This window comes from Vanellus vanellus (genome assembly GCF_965231255.1).
Source record: "Vanellus vanellus genome assembly, chromosome: 4".
Taxonomy (NCBI): Eukaryota; Metazoa; Chordata; class Aves; order Charadriiformes; family Charadriidae; genus Vanellus; species Vanellus vanellus.
In genome coordinates this window covers 56,363,626-56,380,083 of record NC_138909.1, presented here as the reverse complement: position 1 = coordinate 56,380,083, position 16,458 = coordinate 56,363,626, and the positions used below count along the sequence as shown (strand labels likewise).

The window sequence follows — 16,458 nt, the reverse complement described above, 5'->3', positions numbered from 1 at the left end:
GATAAGTTCATTTCTCCCAACATTTGATGGGAGAAATACTATTGGAAGGAGTTTCATGATTGCAGGCTGAGAATATTAACCTGAACTAGATCTATGCTCAAAGCAGGAAGATGCTAGAAAAAATACTGGAATAGGATAGAAGGGAAGGAAGAGGGCAGAGGCTGCTGTGTTGAATGATAAGAGGAAAGATGCTGAAATTGTATTGCTTCAGACAATGATGTGAAAACCCTGTGTGTGGAGGAAGCAATTGAAATAAAAGGGATATCACAATAGGAAGACTGTAAAGATGCTGGAGAATAACTGAATAAAATCACCAGGTTATCATCTCTTTAATGGATTACTAGTTTAATATGGTGTCATAAATAAGGTGATTTTTTTTTTTTTTTGTGTAGGAGAGACTCAAAATGAGTGTCTTCATGGTGCAGGCATGTTAATATCACTTTGTTGTTTAGCTTTGAGCTTTACATTGTAAAGAAGAAATCCTGAGGAACACCACCACAAATTGGATATTTAGAAAAAGACTGTTTTGATGAAAGGTTGAAGGTTTACATTCCCCTCAGCTATTTTCCTTTGATAAACTAGTCTTTATTGTATTTTCTTGAGTAAACATTTATGTGACCAGTTGTTCTCTCTGAGCACATTCATAGGTTAAAAAAAAAAAAAAAAAGGAAAAAAATTACTGACTTATGAGCAAAGAACTGAAGTATTGCAGTCCGAATGTGTGGGGCACAGCAAACCCCCCTTTTGTTCCTTCTGTGGGTATTGTTAAGAGCCCTCGAAAAAAATGTCCGCAGCAGTGCTTGTGGATGATGCTTCTCAAGGTCATTGCACAAATAGACTGACAACCCATAGCATTTCTTGCTGACTACCTGCATCCATACTCAAGCTGTTTATTTTAATCCCAAGGACAATTTATTGTGTTCCTCCCCATCTGCGGAGAGTCACAACACTATGATCTTGCACAGGAATGTAGACTAGTTGAGGCAGTCCTGCCCAATCCTATATTAAACTTTTTTCATGCTTGTCTTGAGCTAGGCAGCTTGTCCTGCTCTGTCTTTAATTTTGATAAACAGTGAAGTGGGTATTTAACTGTGTAAGAAGCGGGTTCAAATTTTTATTTTTTTTTAATGGCCACTGGAAACTTAGCGAATTGAACTTCATATGTGCTGTCCTTCCATTGCTTCCACAAAGTAATATAGAAAAGATGTAAGGAAAAATCGGGTGGATCTGTGTTCTCACAAGTGAGTAACTATTAAAGCTAGGGACTTTAGAAAATGTTGTTAATAAGGTTGCCTGTGGCTCATGGCTGCCAGTGAGTTTGCTGTAGTACAAATATTCCTTCATTAAAAACAGAACTGTTTCTGGAAAGATAAGAATGTGGTTTCAGTTTGTTTAAAGTCAGGGAAGAGTATGGTACAGCGTTGCTCTGAATAGACAGACCTTTTGGTTGTAGGTAAAAATCTCTATGAAACAGCCTTGCTCTGACAACATTACTTTTATTTAAATGTATGTTTGTTCTGAGCTCCAAAGGGATGCCTGCTGCTATTCTGGTGTCTGGCATGGTTACTGTGCAGGCATGTGTGCAGTAAATCTCAGTTGGTGCCAACTCTGGGAGGGCTCCAGTAGCCAGTGCTGCACAGACCAGTTGCTGGGAAACCCGCCTGCTTCTGCTGCAATTACAGTGGAATCAACTGGACTCCTTTGTGCTGCTTCCTGTAACCAGTGCCGCAGGGAACGGCAGTAAAATTAGTATGCTTAAATCATTTGTTGAAGGGATGCATTCCAAGAGAAAGAAAAGCTGTGTGTATAGATGGGCCTAGCTATGCATGTGATGTAATGCTGCTTTAGGTTTTGGGGGGGCTGGTAGAGTATCTAGGGAGGGGAGCCCCCCTGCTAGTTCAGTTCCACCACTGCCTTCTGCGATGGGAAAATGCCAAGGACTTAAGAATTTAATTAAAAGGTACAGTGGCATGATTATCAGTGGATACCTGCCAGAAGTAAGGCATCCCTTTTAAAAAGGACTCATGTGCTTCAAACATAAACTCCAACTGATAAATCTCAAGGTAAGAATTAACAAGCTAGACAGGTTTTTACGTTTTTGAAGAATATAAAGGGAGTGAAGTGTGAGAGGGGTGTAAAGAGCAACGTACTGTCAGGTTCACAGAGAATAGAGGGGAAATAGTGTCTGAATTAGCCTGGTTTTGGCCTCTCGGCTCTGTCAGCTGATGTACCACAGGCTCTTGTGAGCAGAGCAGAATGTGGATTTGCAAAGGACACATGCTGTCTATTCATGGCCTGCTGCTGCTATACAAACACCTCTTTATCCCTACTCAGAAAAATTATTTTGGCAATAATGGTAGCCAACGGCATTGTTTGTACTGATGGATTGATCACTGGTTCTTTAGTATTGCATTGACTGTGATTGTGCTGTGAACACTAACTTTCTATTGACACCATTTGCTCGTTACAGTAAAGGTCCAAGCCACTCTGTGTGGACGTTGTAGTGGGCACTTCCAGTGAAGTGTTTGTAAACTTGCCATCTGTTACATTAAAAGAAACATAGTCCATGTCATGCCAGTAACTCCACCACCCCAAAAAAATGAAGCTGAAGATGATGCTTTAAATGCATGCCTCCTTTTCAAGGGAAAAATAGACTGTAATTCTGTCCAGAGGTTTCTGGTGACATCCTGATTTTTTGAATTTGAGTTGTCACCAGACTTCAAACGTCAGTCTTCAGCCCTATTTAAGGTGTGTTCATCCTTACGTCGCTGCAGGTTAGGGTGGAATCAAGTGAAGTACTGCGTTGCGTTGTTGTACTCCTAGGTGAGACAGCAGGGCTTTTTGTGTGCTTCTGACGGGTTGGAAATTGCTCAGGAACTCACACAGTATTTCTATTATATTGATTCATTTTAGAGTGCAGTCAGGTTTGCTGGGTGCTAAGAAGTTGCTCTGTGGCTGTCAGTATTGTGTAATATATAATACTTTTTCTTTCCTTATAAGGAACAAAATAAATGCTTCCACTCTTTTTTTTTTAAACTGTAATGATTTTGAAATGTACTAGATAAACTATTACCAACAAGCTTATTGCAATAACTCTGAAGGTGCTAATGAGAACAGAGATGCCACTATACAATAATGCATGACCACTTAGAAAGATGTGATCTTTGTCTCAAAGCAGATGTAGTTGAAATTGATACAAAATGTAACAACTAAATATGAGTACCAGGATGAAGGAGGAGGGATCCAAGAATAAGTTTAAAAGCTCCATAAGGCCATCAGTTTCCACAGCTGAACTCTGAAATTGCATAAATATTTTTCTGCTGTTAGGGACATGGGAAAATAATGTGTAATGCAAAATACAGAAGATCTGATTTGCATCAGTGTTGTTGTGTGTGAGTTGCCAACCCAAAATGTGGCATACCTCTCTTCAGTGCTGTTGCTAACATTATTTAGGAAGACTTTATAATGTAAAAACGGAAAAGAAGAAAAGGAAAGAAACACAGAGCCTGTGATGATCATGGTAACGGTGCTTTACTTTCTTGATAACATTATGGTCATGTGCTTTCCCTGTGAGCAGCAAACCAGCCGGGATTTCATGCATCCAACCTCAAAGTACTCTTTCATCATAAGCAGGGCTAGGAGGAGCAGGAGCATCTGGTACTTCGGTTTTTCCTCTCTTCCAAACAGATAGTGGCCAGTAGCCTGTGTTTATGTTACTCTGGACATCTCTGTGCTAGTTAGCTGTGTTGTCTGCACTTGGGACTTCTAGTGAGCTGGAAGAGGACTGCAGAGAGAAAAATCATTCTGCGGTACAGTGAGAGCAGATCATGTGCAAGTAGTGTGCTAGAGCTGCTGGGAGCCACTGCTGTAACTGGTTTAGTCTAGCAGCTGCTTTATTACTATAATAAATTTCAGCTGGGTTTCAGGCCAGTAGCTTAGATGTCTAATAAAAAATGTCTTTCAGTAGCAAATGTTTGAAGGGAGCAAATGCTGTATCCATTCTTAGCAGTAATGATTCCTACTGTTGTTTCATTGCTTATTCTAGGGCACCCAGTCTCCATTCTTGGGGCTTGATGCATTTAATTCCATGCTAGTATTAATGAAAGTTAATCGCCTCATGAATTTCCTGCAAATTGCACTTCCTTCCAAATTATGAAGAGATCAATGTCAAATACCTTATTTGATGTGACAGCTTTTTTGATGCCAGTAAATCTTTTCCTACAAAAAGTAGTTTTCTAATAAATAGTTCTCACTATTCTGACAATTAATTTTCTGCATAGTTGCAGGTTTATTACGCGTGGGTTATTCAGGTTAGGTCTGAATCATTATAGAATAATAGCTTTTGTGAATAAAAAGAGATCAAAAAATGGGCATTGTTACTTATCTTTAACCAGGACCAGTTTCTGGCTGAGTGTTGGCCTGCTCCTTGGTGACCAGGAAGGGACTCCGTTGAATTGCTTCCTATTGCACTGTTATTTTTAAATGGCAAAGCTGTTGCTTTTTCCTGTGCATGTGTGTGTTTTAGACAAAAAGTCTTAATTTTGCTGTGTAGTTATTTTGTGGCAAGACAATTATATAAGAATGTTGAAAGAGTGTACAAATTCTGCAATGCGTGATTAGCCAATAACCCAAAGAGGAGGCTTTTTATGATGCTATTCTTACACATTCGTGTATGTATGTGAAATATGTATAAGAACAGTAGTGAGTTTTTTCATCCCAAACTCTACCTCTTATTTTCTTTTTTTATATATTTCTAATATAACTATATGGAGAAAAAAATTTAAACGTTTTCACTTGTTATAAAAACATTGCAATGAGATGTAAAAATAGAAAAGTAAAATCCAAAGGATACTAAACCTGCAATTTACTTATCACCTGAATTTGTGGAAATGGTTTAGTCTCATCTTGCAGCTTGCAAAATGAATATATTTTCCCATTTTCCTAAAGGGCGCTGATTCACAGAGAAAAAATGGATACTTGATAACACATCATTCAAATAATCTTCTATAGTAAAAACCAGATACTGCAGAAAATACTACCTTTATTAGAATTTGCTGTGAGAGTATATTCATTCCTATTCTGTACCTATATATGTGTGTGTGGGGGGGGTATCTGTCCCATTGTTTTTTTTTTATTTAAACCTGAATTTCCTAAAGAAAAATTGGAGGGGACAGAGGGGAGTCTTAAACACAAGAGAACTACTGTTCAATGCACCATACTTTAAAAGAAATTTTGTGTTAAAAGATGTGGAAAGGATTGATTTAAATGTGAGGCTTTGCTGACCTCTGCCGGAGAAAGAATTATTTGCAGTTTTATGGAGATCTTTTACACAGCTCATCTGTGGAGAAATGTTCTCTAAGTTCTGAAGGAAAAAAATCACTGTAACTCTTTTTTCCCTTTTATACTACAATGTGATTCCAGGAAACTTAATTCTCTTCAGTTGCTGTTATGACATTGTTAATGGCATTGAAAACCGCTCTGCCTTGTAGCAAAGTGTTGGATAGAAGAGGGAGTAGGGAGCGTCTTCGTGTTCATGGCTGCAAGGCTGTCAGCATTTTGATGGAAGAAGTGTGCTCTTGGCAGTTAATAAAAATGCAGTTTTAGCAACTGGGAGGAGGTTTTTGGTTCTGCTGTTACCTGTACTCTTTTGGGATCACATCTGTTCCAGCATGCTGAGCCACCATTCTCTCTGGACATCTTGCCTTTTTCTCTCCACTCACTAGGGTTTAAATTGATCTTTCCTCCAAAACTCATGCTATTATTACTTTGCCAGTCAGTCAAGCCTGGAATGCAGAGGTAATTTTACACATCTCCTTCATCTGATCCACCAAATTCCCTTTGCGGTATGTCTTAACGTTCAGCTTTTTGTGTTTTCGCAACTAAAACTGCATCAGTCCTCAACTCTGAAGTGGTGATTAAATATGCCTTTGATTATACCTGCGGCCAGTGCATGTCCATCATAAAAACCATGGATATTGTTTCTTCTGATGGGATCTGAGCAAATTGGAGACCCAGATTGATAGCAAGATGCCTTAGTTTTTGTACAATTCTATGTAGTTTCATATATTGCTATGCAGCAACAAATACAAGTATTTCTGAAACATAGAAGTATTTAACTAATAATTGGTTTGTGTACTTCTCCGAGTATCCAAGACACTTTTCATGTGTAGTAACTCTGAAAATTTTACTCTGTTTTTCAGGATATTCACATTGTACAGCAAATCTTTGCCACTAGACTTGGCATGTCGTGTCTGGGATGTGTTCTGCCGTGATGGAGAAGAGTTCTTATTCCGTACAGCCCTGGGAATATTAAAACTTTTTGAAGATATTTTGACCAAAATGGACTTCATTCATATAGCCCAGTTTTTAACAAAGCTTCCAGAGGACTTGCCTTCGGAAGAATTCTTCACATCAATTGCTGCCATTCAGATGCAAAGTAGAAACAAGAAGTGGGCTCAGGTAAAGAGGATGTTGATCTTTGATAACAGATGATTTTACTGTACTCATGAAAATCTGGTTTTGCAACTCCTGGTTTTAGCAGAGCTAGTGTTCAATTTTACAGGTAGATGGGACTATGTAGCTCACTCCATGCTCTTAGTATACATTCAGGTGAGTGGATTTCCTGAGCTTTTTCTCCTGGAAAGGGAGAGCTCAGTCAACATTCAAAATTGAAATGTTGGGTGGGGTTGATGAAGTAAAGTATGATATGACTTTTTAAACTTATTAGTTACAAAAACTGCTAGCAACATTGCAACTTGGTATTTAAAAGCAGAAATTCCCTCTTTGAGGGAAGGTGACAATTTGTCAGGACATGTCATCATACAGTCATTATCTTAATATCCTTGATGATCTCATCTGCCTAATTTTGGGCTGCAAAGAAGAGACTGCATTTCCAGCTTCTTCACTGGAATTTAGTGCTGAAGCCTTTACTTCAAAAACTGTAGTCTCGACACTGTAATTCCAACTACAAAAAGATGAAAGTGTGTCATCTGAATGAGGAAATTGTTAAGTGGCTGTAACAGCCAACGTGCTGGAGAGTTAGATCAAATGTACTCCATAGCATTTGGAGTGTAAACGCCATGTGTTTTTTCCTTCAAAGATGTGATACATCCTGCTTCATGAAACATGCTGTAATAAAGCTCTGCCCAGTTTATCCATTCTTTTTTGCAGTGAAATGGAAAGGTGTTGTTAAACGTAGTGGTTACGGGAGTTTGTTTCTTTCCTGGAATAATAGTCTGTCTGTAGACGGGGACACACACACGCACACGGACTGCCAGCTTGCTATTTGAGATGAGAATTTCTAGTCTTTGCAGTAGGATTAGATTGTAGTCTTCTGTGCCTTATCTTGTCGAGAAGAGGGAGCACAATCTGTGCTGCCCAGGTAAGAGCAGCACACTGCCAGCGTTTCCTCCCTGACGTGGCTTTCCTGACAGCTTATTTTGCATTTACCTTCTGGTCTTGGTTGTAAGTTGCTAGCACACATCAAGCTTTGTTTCTAACCTTAATGTTTTTCAGCCAGCAGTATCTTTACAAGAAACCTCCCAGTCTTGTTCCTTCTTCAGATGGTTCACTTTCTTTGAACATGTCTTCTGTGGATGAGGATCACATACCAAATAAATTTGCAGCCTACAGCTGCTTCCTTTGCAGAGAAGAGGAGATGGTGGTCCTATTCTGCCAAGTAATAGACTTGCTTAGCCAGTGGTTCTTCAGTCTTTCACACCTGTGAAGGTTCAGTGGTAATTATCAAAACAGGAGAAAGACTTCAAAGTAGCCAAGCCCAAGCAGTCTTCCTCAGTCTCTTCATCAGCTTCATTCTGACTGCATTGGAATTTCCAATTGTTTTCACTTATTGTGGCAAAGAAGAATAAAATGATGCTGAACTCTGGTGCAGATAGATCTCAAAACACAGTTAGCATGCTGTAGGGTTGGTATTTACTGACATTTTACCTATCTTGACTTCTACACCAGCTGGCTTTCTTTACCAGGTAGTTCCATTGCTGAGTAAGTTTCCATCAGGAAAGCCTCTTCACTCTCTAGCCTCCCATCTTTTCCAAGCCAGAAGTGGGTAGGGGCTGAGTTTGCTTACAGCAGTGTACTTACTGGCACTCCTCAGTCACTGCGGTACCACTGTTGGAATCAACTTAGAAACATTAACAAGACAAAGAGTATATGGGATTATATTTTCTATTATTAAGATGCTGCCTGTGATGACTTCTTATCTGTCTTCAGGCTTTTAAAGTTCACCTGCATGAGTTTGGACTTAGAAACCCGAACTTTGCTGTTCTAGGACAGACAGGCTTCTTGAAGTGTGTGACTTGGTTGCACAGGTGGACTCATAGCAGTGCTGGGGCAGTGGCAGTACACACCCACACAATATGCATGAGAAGTCTGGCTGCAGTTGGGATGCTCCCTAGCTGGATAATTATTTCTGACTATTGTTTTAGGAGTCAGATGCTTTGCTGTAGTGTCCATATATTTTCTGTAGGGAAATAACTTTTCAAAGTAGCAAAATGAGTGTCCATTGTGATGGATGCACTACCTTTAAGGTAAACTCTAGGTGAACTGACTGCCCAGGGATGCTACTTCCCAGAGGATGCAGAGTGCTCTTGAGCTTAGAAAAATGGGCTTTGTGTTCCCATCTCTAGCATCATCTTGTTTGGTTACAGTAACAGTACTGCATAAACAAGCTGCAGAGTTTGAGCTAGTGCTTCTTTGTAGGAGTATATTTGGTCAAATTCAGCTGCACTTCTCAGCAGTAGATGTATTTGGCACTCAAAAAAACCACCTGCTTACTGACCTTTTCATCTTGCTGTACCATGGTAACTATGGTCCTGGTATCCTGCGGGTCACATTCCGGTGTGATGATATATGTAGGACCTCATCTAAAGTGTTATGGGCTGCTTATGAATCCAGATCCCACAGTCCTGGTTCTCTCATTAAATGCGTTGGTGTATGTTTCCCATCTCACTCCATTTTTCCTTTGGTCAATGACAATGTGATCAGGAAACTAAAGACTGAAAAAGGAGTCCTGGTAAATCACAAACATGGCACTTCTGATAACAAGGACTCTGGTTATCAACAGGAAACCTGCAAGCTCTGTTTTTCCTTCTGGAATTACCTACAAAGAACTCCAGGGCCTTGTGCCAATACAGCCTTAGCCTGTAATGTGAGCGATTGTTGTTACACCCACTGCTTTGTCATCAACAGCAGAGAAATAGAGATGGTAGAACAGACCAGACTGTTGGCTTAGCATTTCTGTAATCTGTATGTTTCGGATCTTAGCTCCATAAAGTTTTCCAAATAACTAAAGAATCTGAGCTCTGTTAGTTGGCTTAATGTCTATGCTTTTCTGGATCAGTATTCTAGTGCCATTCTCTGGTTCCTTAAAAAAGGTAACTCTTCCACCAGGGACATTGTTGCTATGGCATTTGAAACTCTCGTAAGCCCATTTGATTGAGTAGCTGTTGATACCCTGAATCTCAGTGGAGAGGACCTCACTGAAATCTCTCTCCAAGTCTAGAAATTGCTGAACAGCCAGCCAGCTGTGGCTCTGTTCAGACCCATGTTGAACTCCTCTGTTGCAACAGCTATTGATGCTTTTGCATTGAAGCATAGGCAGTGTTTGTGTGATTGCCCTATGAGTGATTTAGACCAACCTCCTGTTAATTCTGATGATGCAGAGGTTGGTTTGAAGTCAGTCAGAGAGAGAAAAGATGACTGCTTACTCGTAACTGCAATTCTTTGAGATTAAATGTCCCTTAGTACATTAAATTCCAGGGTGATTCTTGGGGATGCTGCTGGACTTCTTCAGTAGCAACTAACTTATAGGGCAGGGAGCACATTAAGTAGCATGGGAAACTGGCCATCATTGTGCCCTCTACACGAGGGCTAACAAAAGAGTCGGGTAATAGGAAATACAAGTTTTCAATGTGGATGCAGATGCAGACTTCTTGCTTCAGAAAAAGATGTAAGCAGATCTGGAGACAGTGATGTGCTCTCAACGAGCACCAGTCAGTGCTATGGTAATTCTGTCCTGAATTCTTAGCCAACATCATCCTGCTCAGGCTGCTCACTTGCTGTTTGTTTTTTTTTTTTGTTTGTTTGGTTTTTTTTTGTTTTTTTTGTTTTGTTTTGTTTTTTTTTGAGAATTAAAACTTCCCCTCGGACAGCTTCCTTTAATAGTGCTAGACTTGTGTAATCTGGGTAAGAATCTCATATCTGAGCTTCAAAAGTGTGTATTGGGGAGAGGAAGAGATTGAGTTTAAGCCTTTGTTAAATCCATTTGTATCTGCCATGCCACAAGAACTTACAGTAGAGGTCCCCATCAGTAGAGGGGTTCTCTAAATTTTATTACATTTAATAATTAGAATAATATTGCTCAGAGATAATTAAATTGGAAACTCTTTCAGACAGGGATTTATTGAGTCACTTTTTAAATCTAATACTTTTTTCTCTTTCATTCCTTGAAACATCTAGATACTGGCTGCTCTGCAGAAAGATAACCGGGAAATGGAAAAAGGAAGTCCTTCACTCAAACGTTAAAACTATGATTGCCTCCAGTGACTCACGGGAAAAGTGGCAAAAGTATTGAGTACTGTTTGACATGTATGAGCCTGCAAATCAAAGTGTTATTTCAGAGTTTTGTTTAGTAGTAGGATAGCCTTAAAGGGGAGAGAAGAAAAAATAAGTTCTCAAGAGGCGGGGTGGTGGTGGTGGTGGTGGTAAAGGAAGGAAGGAAACTGAGGGGTAAAACTCTTATAAGTGAAACCTAGGCTTAGCCTTAAACTTTTAGTGGAACGAGCATTTGCTGTGGGCAGCGTTACACATTCTGTACTTCTGATGAGGGCAAAGAAACTAAACAATATTAAGGGGGTTTTTAAAGTTTGGTATTTTTTTTTTCTCTGATGTTTTAAGACTGAGCATTCAGCAATGTCAGTTGCTTTGAAAGCTATTCCCTGGTTTCGTTCTTGGGCAGGATATGTTTCCCATACCCATAACAGTATCTGGATCTGGATTTTAAATAACTGGTGCTGGAATTCATAGTTAAATGGTGTAAGGACCATTTCTTTAGAAATGCTTCTTGTTTTATAGGCTGTGGGTCCCATTTACCAAAGAAATCATGTAGACATAGAACTACATTCCATTCTTTAATAAGAAAAAGTTAAGTAGAAAGTAAACTTGGAAGAGAATTCACACTAGCAGTGCAAAACCAATTATTCTTCAAGATGCCTTGAAAAATCTGTGTTTTCAATCTGGATGCATATGGAAGAAGTTCCATTAATCAGACTAGATTCCAAACTCACCAGAGGATTTCTAATACTAAGCTGGCATCATTTCCCAATTGTACTTTCTTTCCTCTGTTTAAACACCGGGTCCCATACTACTAAATGTATGTTTCCGTGTCTCCCTCTTCTGGGGCAGTGCCATTTCAGGGTGGTTTTGCCTACCAGCTACTTATTCCTGTGCTGCCTGTCCAGTCATGCTGATAAAACTGTGGGCTGAGCAGATAAATTGAGAAATAGTTAAAAGTGATTTTTGTAGTTACTTGAAACCTAGCTCTGCTCACTCACAAAACTGCGGAGGATGGGTGTAGGGGAGAAGTTCCATAAGCCAACATTGCTGCTCAAAATAAAAGGTTCTGTGGGATCTCCTGAAGCTGCTGCTACTGCAGTGAGAAAGTTTTGTGGAGCCGATCTGTATGTAGTGACAGGTGAAAGAAGTTTATTGGGGAATGTGCCAGACATACTATCAGGGTAAGTACAAGCTGTCATTTCCTAGCGTTTTATCCAGTCTCTAATACATGGGAGCAAGTTCCAGAGATGGCAAACTGTGCTTGCATAGTACTGTTATACAGCTTAGATCCCTCTGCATTCAGATGAATGTTGAACTGTAAATCGTGAGTGCCTCTGATTTACAAGAATGTTTATTGTGTAGCGTATAGTGTAAAATCTATTTTATAAATAATGAGGATCATTGAAAAGGGAAACTAACTGAAGCAATATTTGTGTTAACTGTAAACAGGCATTACTAAATCTTCTAGTTATATGGTCAGCGGTTTCCCAATGCTCTTCAGGCAGTTTTATGCTGATTAATTTGGCATTGTATGGGTAAAAAAAAGTAAGAGTAATAGTTGCACACTGCTGAACTCAACATACAATGTAAAGGGTTGTGGGACATAATCAAGATACTGTCCTTTAGTACAACATTGTTTCTGCAAGGGGTAGTTTGATTGTAATATTAAAAAGAATGAGAGCAAAATTCCCCGGTAAGCGAGGACTCAGAGTCTCTTCCGAAGATGTGTAATGCAAATGCAGCTTGCAAGCCTGATACCTCATTGGCCTATTTTCCTGTCCACTTCACGTACGTGGCGTAATGGATGTGGGGTTTTTTTTGTTGGCCATCTTAATTTCTCCATCAGACTTCTTGGTCATCACTTACTGAAAATAGACATCAAGATGTTGATATGAAACACATGTTAATTCTCCCAGAGTTGGTATTGTTTTGGTCCTTCAGTGACCGGTACTTGTGTGCTACGTTGCTTTGAAGTGCAATAGAAAGCTGGAAGGTCAGTAAGTGTTTTTTAATATTACTTTTTCTGTTACTACAACAAATATGCCTTTCCGTGAAGGATATGAGGGGCCTACCATCTGAAACATTTGCACTATGCTTTAAAACAGTTTATTAAACACAAAGACAACTTTTTCCTCAGTATACATTTTTAGGTGGTACCTGCCTTTGTGATTCATTGCAGTCTTATTGCAACTAGATTTGTATTTCCTTTTAAACCAAGTCTACAAGTGTGGCTCATTTGTCTGGTTAAAATGCATTCTTTAGCCACTAGGTATCTTTGCAGCCATCAAGAGCCTGTTTTCCTTTTTCTCTTCTTAATAAGATGTTGAATGTAACAGTGAAAATGGGCATCGTTGTGGGGAAAAAGGCCTGCTGCAACACTTGTGCACTGTTTGTTACTTGCAAATGTAATTATTTTGTTCTGTGATTTGATCTTTCTGTTCTTAGAAGATGTATATATTTTCTAAATGATTTCTTTGTGTATATAAGGTATGTTCTTTAATGAAGAAAAGCAATGCAATAAGGAGCTTTGCACAGTTTGTTTTCAAACAAAGTACAACTTAAAAAAAAAATCACCTGCCTAAAGATGCAATTGTTTCAACTTCTCAGTAACTTGATTTGGAGGTAACGCTTGAATTTTGATAAAAACAGAGATGAGTAGTAAGGGCATAGAATTACTTGCCACTGAGCTTTTTAAGTTTCTTGCAGCATACCAAATCTCTTAATTAGCTATTAAGGAAGATTTCTCTAATAAATTCAGGGATTCCATAAAAAAATTTGACAATTCTATTGTTCGGGTGCTTGAGAGTATCTGTAACATGATGCATGAGATTTTCTTTTGTTGAGCAAGTGTTCCTATCAAGGAAACTTCCTTTTCTTCATGGGTTTAAGGTAAAATAAAAATGCTGCAATTCATCAGAAGTCTGCAACTACCACTGTACATGCAGCAGATTAGAGAAACCAGAAAACTTCAGCCAGGTTTGGAATTCTGTACGACCTGCACTTTATAATAAAGCTGTTTTGCAACTTCAATCAGCAATCAATCATTAACATTATTTCATTTAGTAAAGAATTTCATTTGAAAAAACAGGTACCTTGTAACAGCTTATTTTTGAATGTTTTAAAAACTAGGATGACATAGAGAACTGTTGATACATCCCCTGTACATCATGTTTAAATTGGTTTTATGTAGTTATCAAGTTTGTTTTGTTTAGATATGTGTAACAAACTGGAACTTTTTTCAACTGTAAATATATGGTTTTGTTAAATAAAGTCATGTAAAGTTATCTTAATCACCTATTGTCAGTGTAATTCAGAAATTAAAAATGTCTCTGTTTCTTCACAGGCTTCTTTAGCAGTTTTTGACTATCCAAGAGCAGGACCTTGGGACATTTAAGTATTGCAGGTAGAGGATTTGGGGGTGATGCTTTCCAAATTCTCATGTTAAAATACCTGTTATTTGTGACATTTAGAAGATTTGATACTTATGGTGCCCATGGTTTAATCCATTTCATATGCCTTTCTCTAGACGAGGTCTGAGATCTAATTAATTTATTACAAAAAATAGATGTAAATACATCTTTGAGATGCACATAACTCGGAAGTGCTCGAATACCTTATCCTTTCTTTGTTTTAAAAGAAGAAATCTTGGTTTATTGCAAGTTTCATAATCACAAGGTATTTTTGTGCTCGACTTAAGGCAGTATTATTTTAATTCCTACATGGCTGTAAATTCAGAGATTAGAGAAGCTTCCTGTTCCCACCAAATACAAGATAGATAAAAGCAGGGAGAGCAGAGAGAAGACAGTACCTGTGCAACAAGACTAGGTGGGGAATGCAGTCAAAGACTTGGCTGCCACGTCTCTCACTTCCTTGTACTAAAGTATCTTACTCTTTGATTTGCTGGATTAGGACGTAAAATCAGATCTGCTTTTATGTAAGCCTATGTCAATTTGGTACTGATGGAGTGTTATGTTGTATATATTACAGGAGTTGCACAAAATTGTTCAAAACTAGATTTACTTTTCCTTACCTGTTTTCCCAGTACTAATTTCAATCTGTTTGAAGAGAAGTGAAATACTTTCCTGCATGCGAGATGAGGAAATGAAAAGACATTTGTCTTTACTGCTTCCTGATGGAATGTCTTCTTGTATTTATAGGGGGAAAACAGAGGAATCTTTGATCTTTATCCTGAGGGTGCTTTGGAAGGCTGGGGTAGCAGTGGGTTGTCTCAACAACTCAGCGCTAAGAAAAACAGTCCTAGAGACAACGTGTGAAGTTTAAGCAAGTATCTTAGTAATATTTGTTTCAGTAGAAATACTCAGTTCAGGGAATATACTATCAACCTCATTTGCACCCTAAATTCTTGCCTTCTTCAGATATCAAACATGCAGCAATGAAAACCATTTAAGATTTGCTTTCCCTGCTTCTCTTCCGTTTATCTGTCTGCATTTGTTGCTTAATAGTGTTTAAGAAATTAAAGGAAGGTTCATATGTCTTAAGCCAAAAGCAGCAAGAAGTGTAAGAATTTTCCTGGCAGGAGTTTGTAGGAAGTCAAAACAGTGAAGAATAACTTCTCCTAGGGAGATGACTGCTGATCATCCTTAATTATTCATGAAAACAGTTTCATGGAACAGCAGAAGGCTATTCAGCTTCTGCAATAGCTACTCCTTCAGCAGGAGAAGAGCTCGCTTTTGGTAACAAGGCTGAAGATTAAAGGCACTGATTGTAGTGTCTTTTTTTCATTTTAGGTGGTTGGCAGTTACATTTGTCTCCTTTTACTGTCCAGCAACAACAGACAGAGGTAGAACCTACTAGTATTTTGTGAAAAGTTTTTGAATATTAGTTGTGTAATGTCTCTTCATTAATAGCGTTTTTGAGCTACTGAAGATCCAGAGTACTTCAGTTGTTTGCAGAACAAGAGCCTGCACCGTTCCACTGTGTTTATGCAATAGTTCTGCGGAACTGCAAGGACCTTAGAAGAATATAACCATATTGCTACTGCGTGATTGCAATAAGAGTAAGAATTATTGATCTCTTCTCTCATTTCACTATGACAAAAGAACAAGATTTAAACCTTCAATAGTGTAATACCCACTTTAATTATGTTTTGTATTTTCAATATCCAGGCAATGTCAAAAACCTAGTTCAGAGGTTATTTAAAAGAGAAAGGTTAAACCATTCTGAAAAAAAAAAAAAAAAAGTCTTTATGTAAGTTTATCTACTTTTTATCCCCATATAAGTGCATTTAGTGATTTGTGTACTTTGTTTAAATGCATGTGCAACTTATTTTGGAAGTTGAACCAGCAGCTCAAATACAGCTCAGCAATACTGGTCCCACAGGGTGTAATTCCAGCCTGTGGTGGAACACCGTAAGACTCCACTCCTAGTCTTTTCCACTGGGATGTGCCACCTTTCCTGCAAAATTCACAGCCTTTGAACACTGAAGTCTGGGCCTTTAATACCCACCTCTGCCTACCAAAAATGGGACTAAAGATTGCTGGTCTATCTAAGTAAAGTAGTGGTATCATACACAGAAATTAACAATTAATTAGGTAGGACTGATTCAATAATTGGGCACATCAGCTAGTGGTGGCCTATAAGGAGCCTACCAAAGTTGCAGTTCCTTTAGTAATGAGAACATAGTGTGTCAGAGCTCCAGTATTTTGCTGGCCTAGGATGTTTCTATATTCTTGACATCCATCCCATGACTTAAATAAAAAAAAAAATAAAAATAATGCTACAATAGCAGCAGTGAGAGCTGCAGGATATAGATCAGTCTCAATCACTATTTGTCATGGGGGAATTGGAGTTTAAAGAACTTATTACTTTACAGGAAGTAGCTTCCCCTTTCAACTAAAGCTCCGTGAGCTGTACGGTCATAAATGT

The 16,458-nt window shown here is 38.6% G+C and overlaps 1 protein-coding gene across 1 annotated transcript in view; it reads left to right on the top strand.

Moving 5' to 3' along the window:
• Positions 1 to 10,698, top strand: part of TBC1D14 (TBC1 domain family member 14) — a 71,126-nt gene extending 60,428 nt beyond the window's left edge. Inside the window, exons 13-14 of the mRNA XM_082482183.1 lie at positions 6,201 to 6,459; positions 10,477 to 10,698. Of these exons, the coding sequence (XP_082338309.1) occupies positions 6,201 to 6,459; positions 10,477 to 10,542 (325 nt within the window). The 3' untranslated portion in view covers positions 10,543 to 10,698. The remainder of the gene's footprint in view (positions 1 to 6,200; positions 6,460 to 10,476) is intronic.
• The last annotated feature ends 5,760 nt before the right edge of the window (positions 10,699 to 16,458 follow it).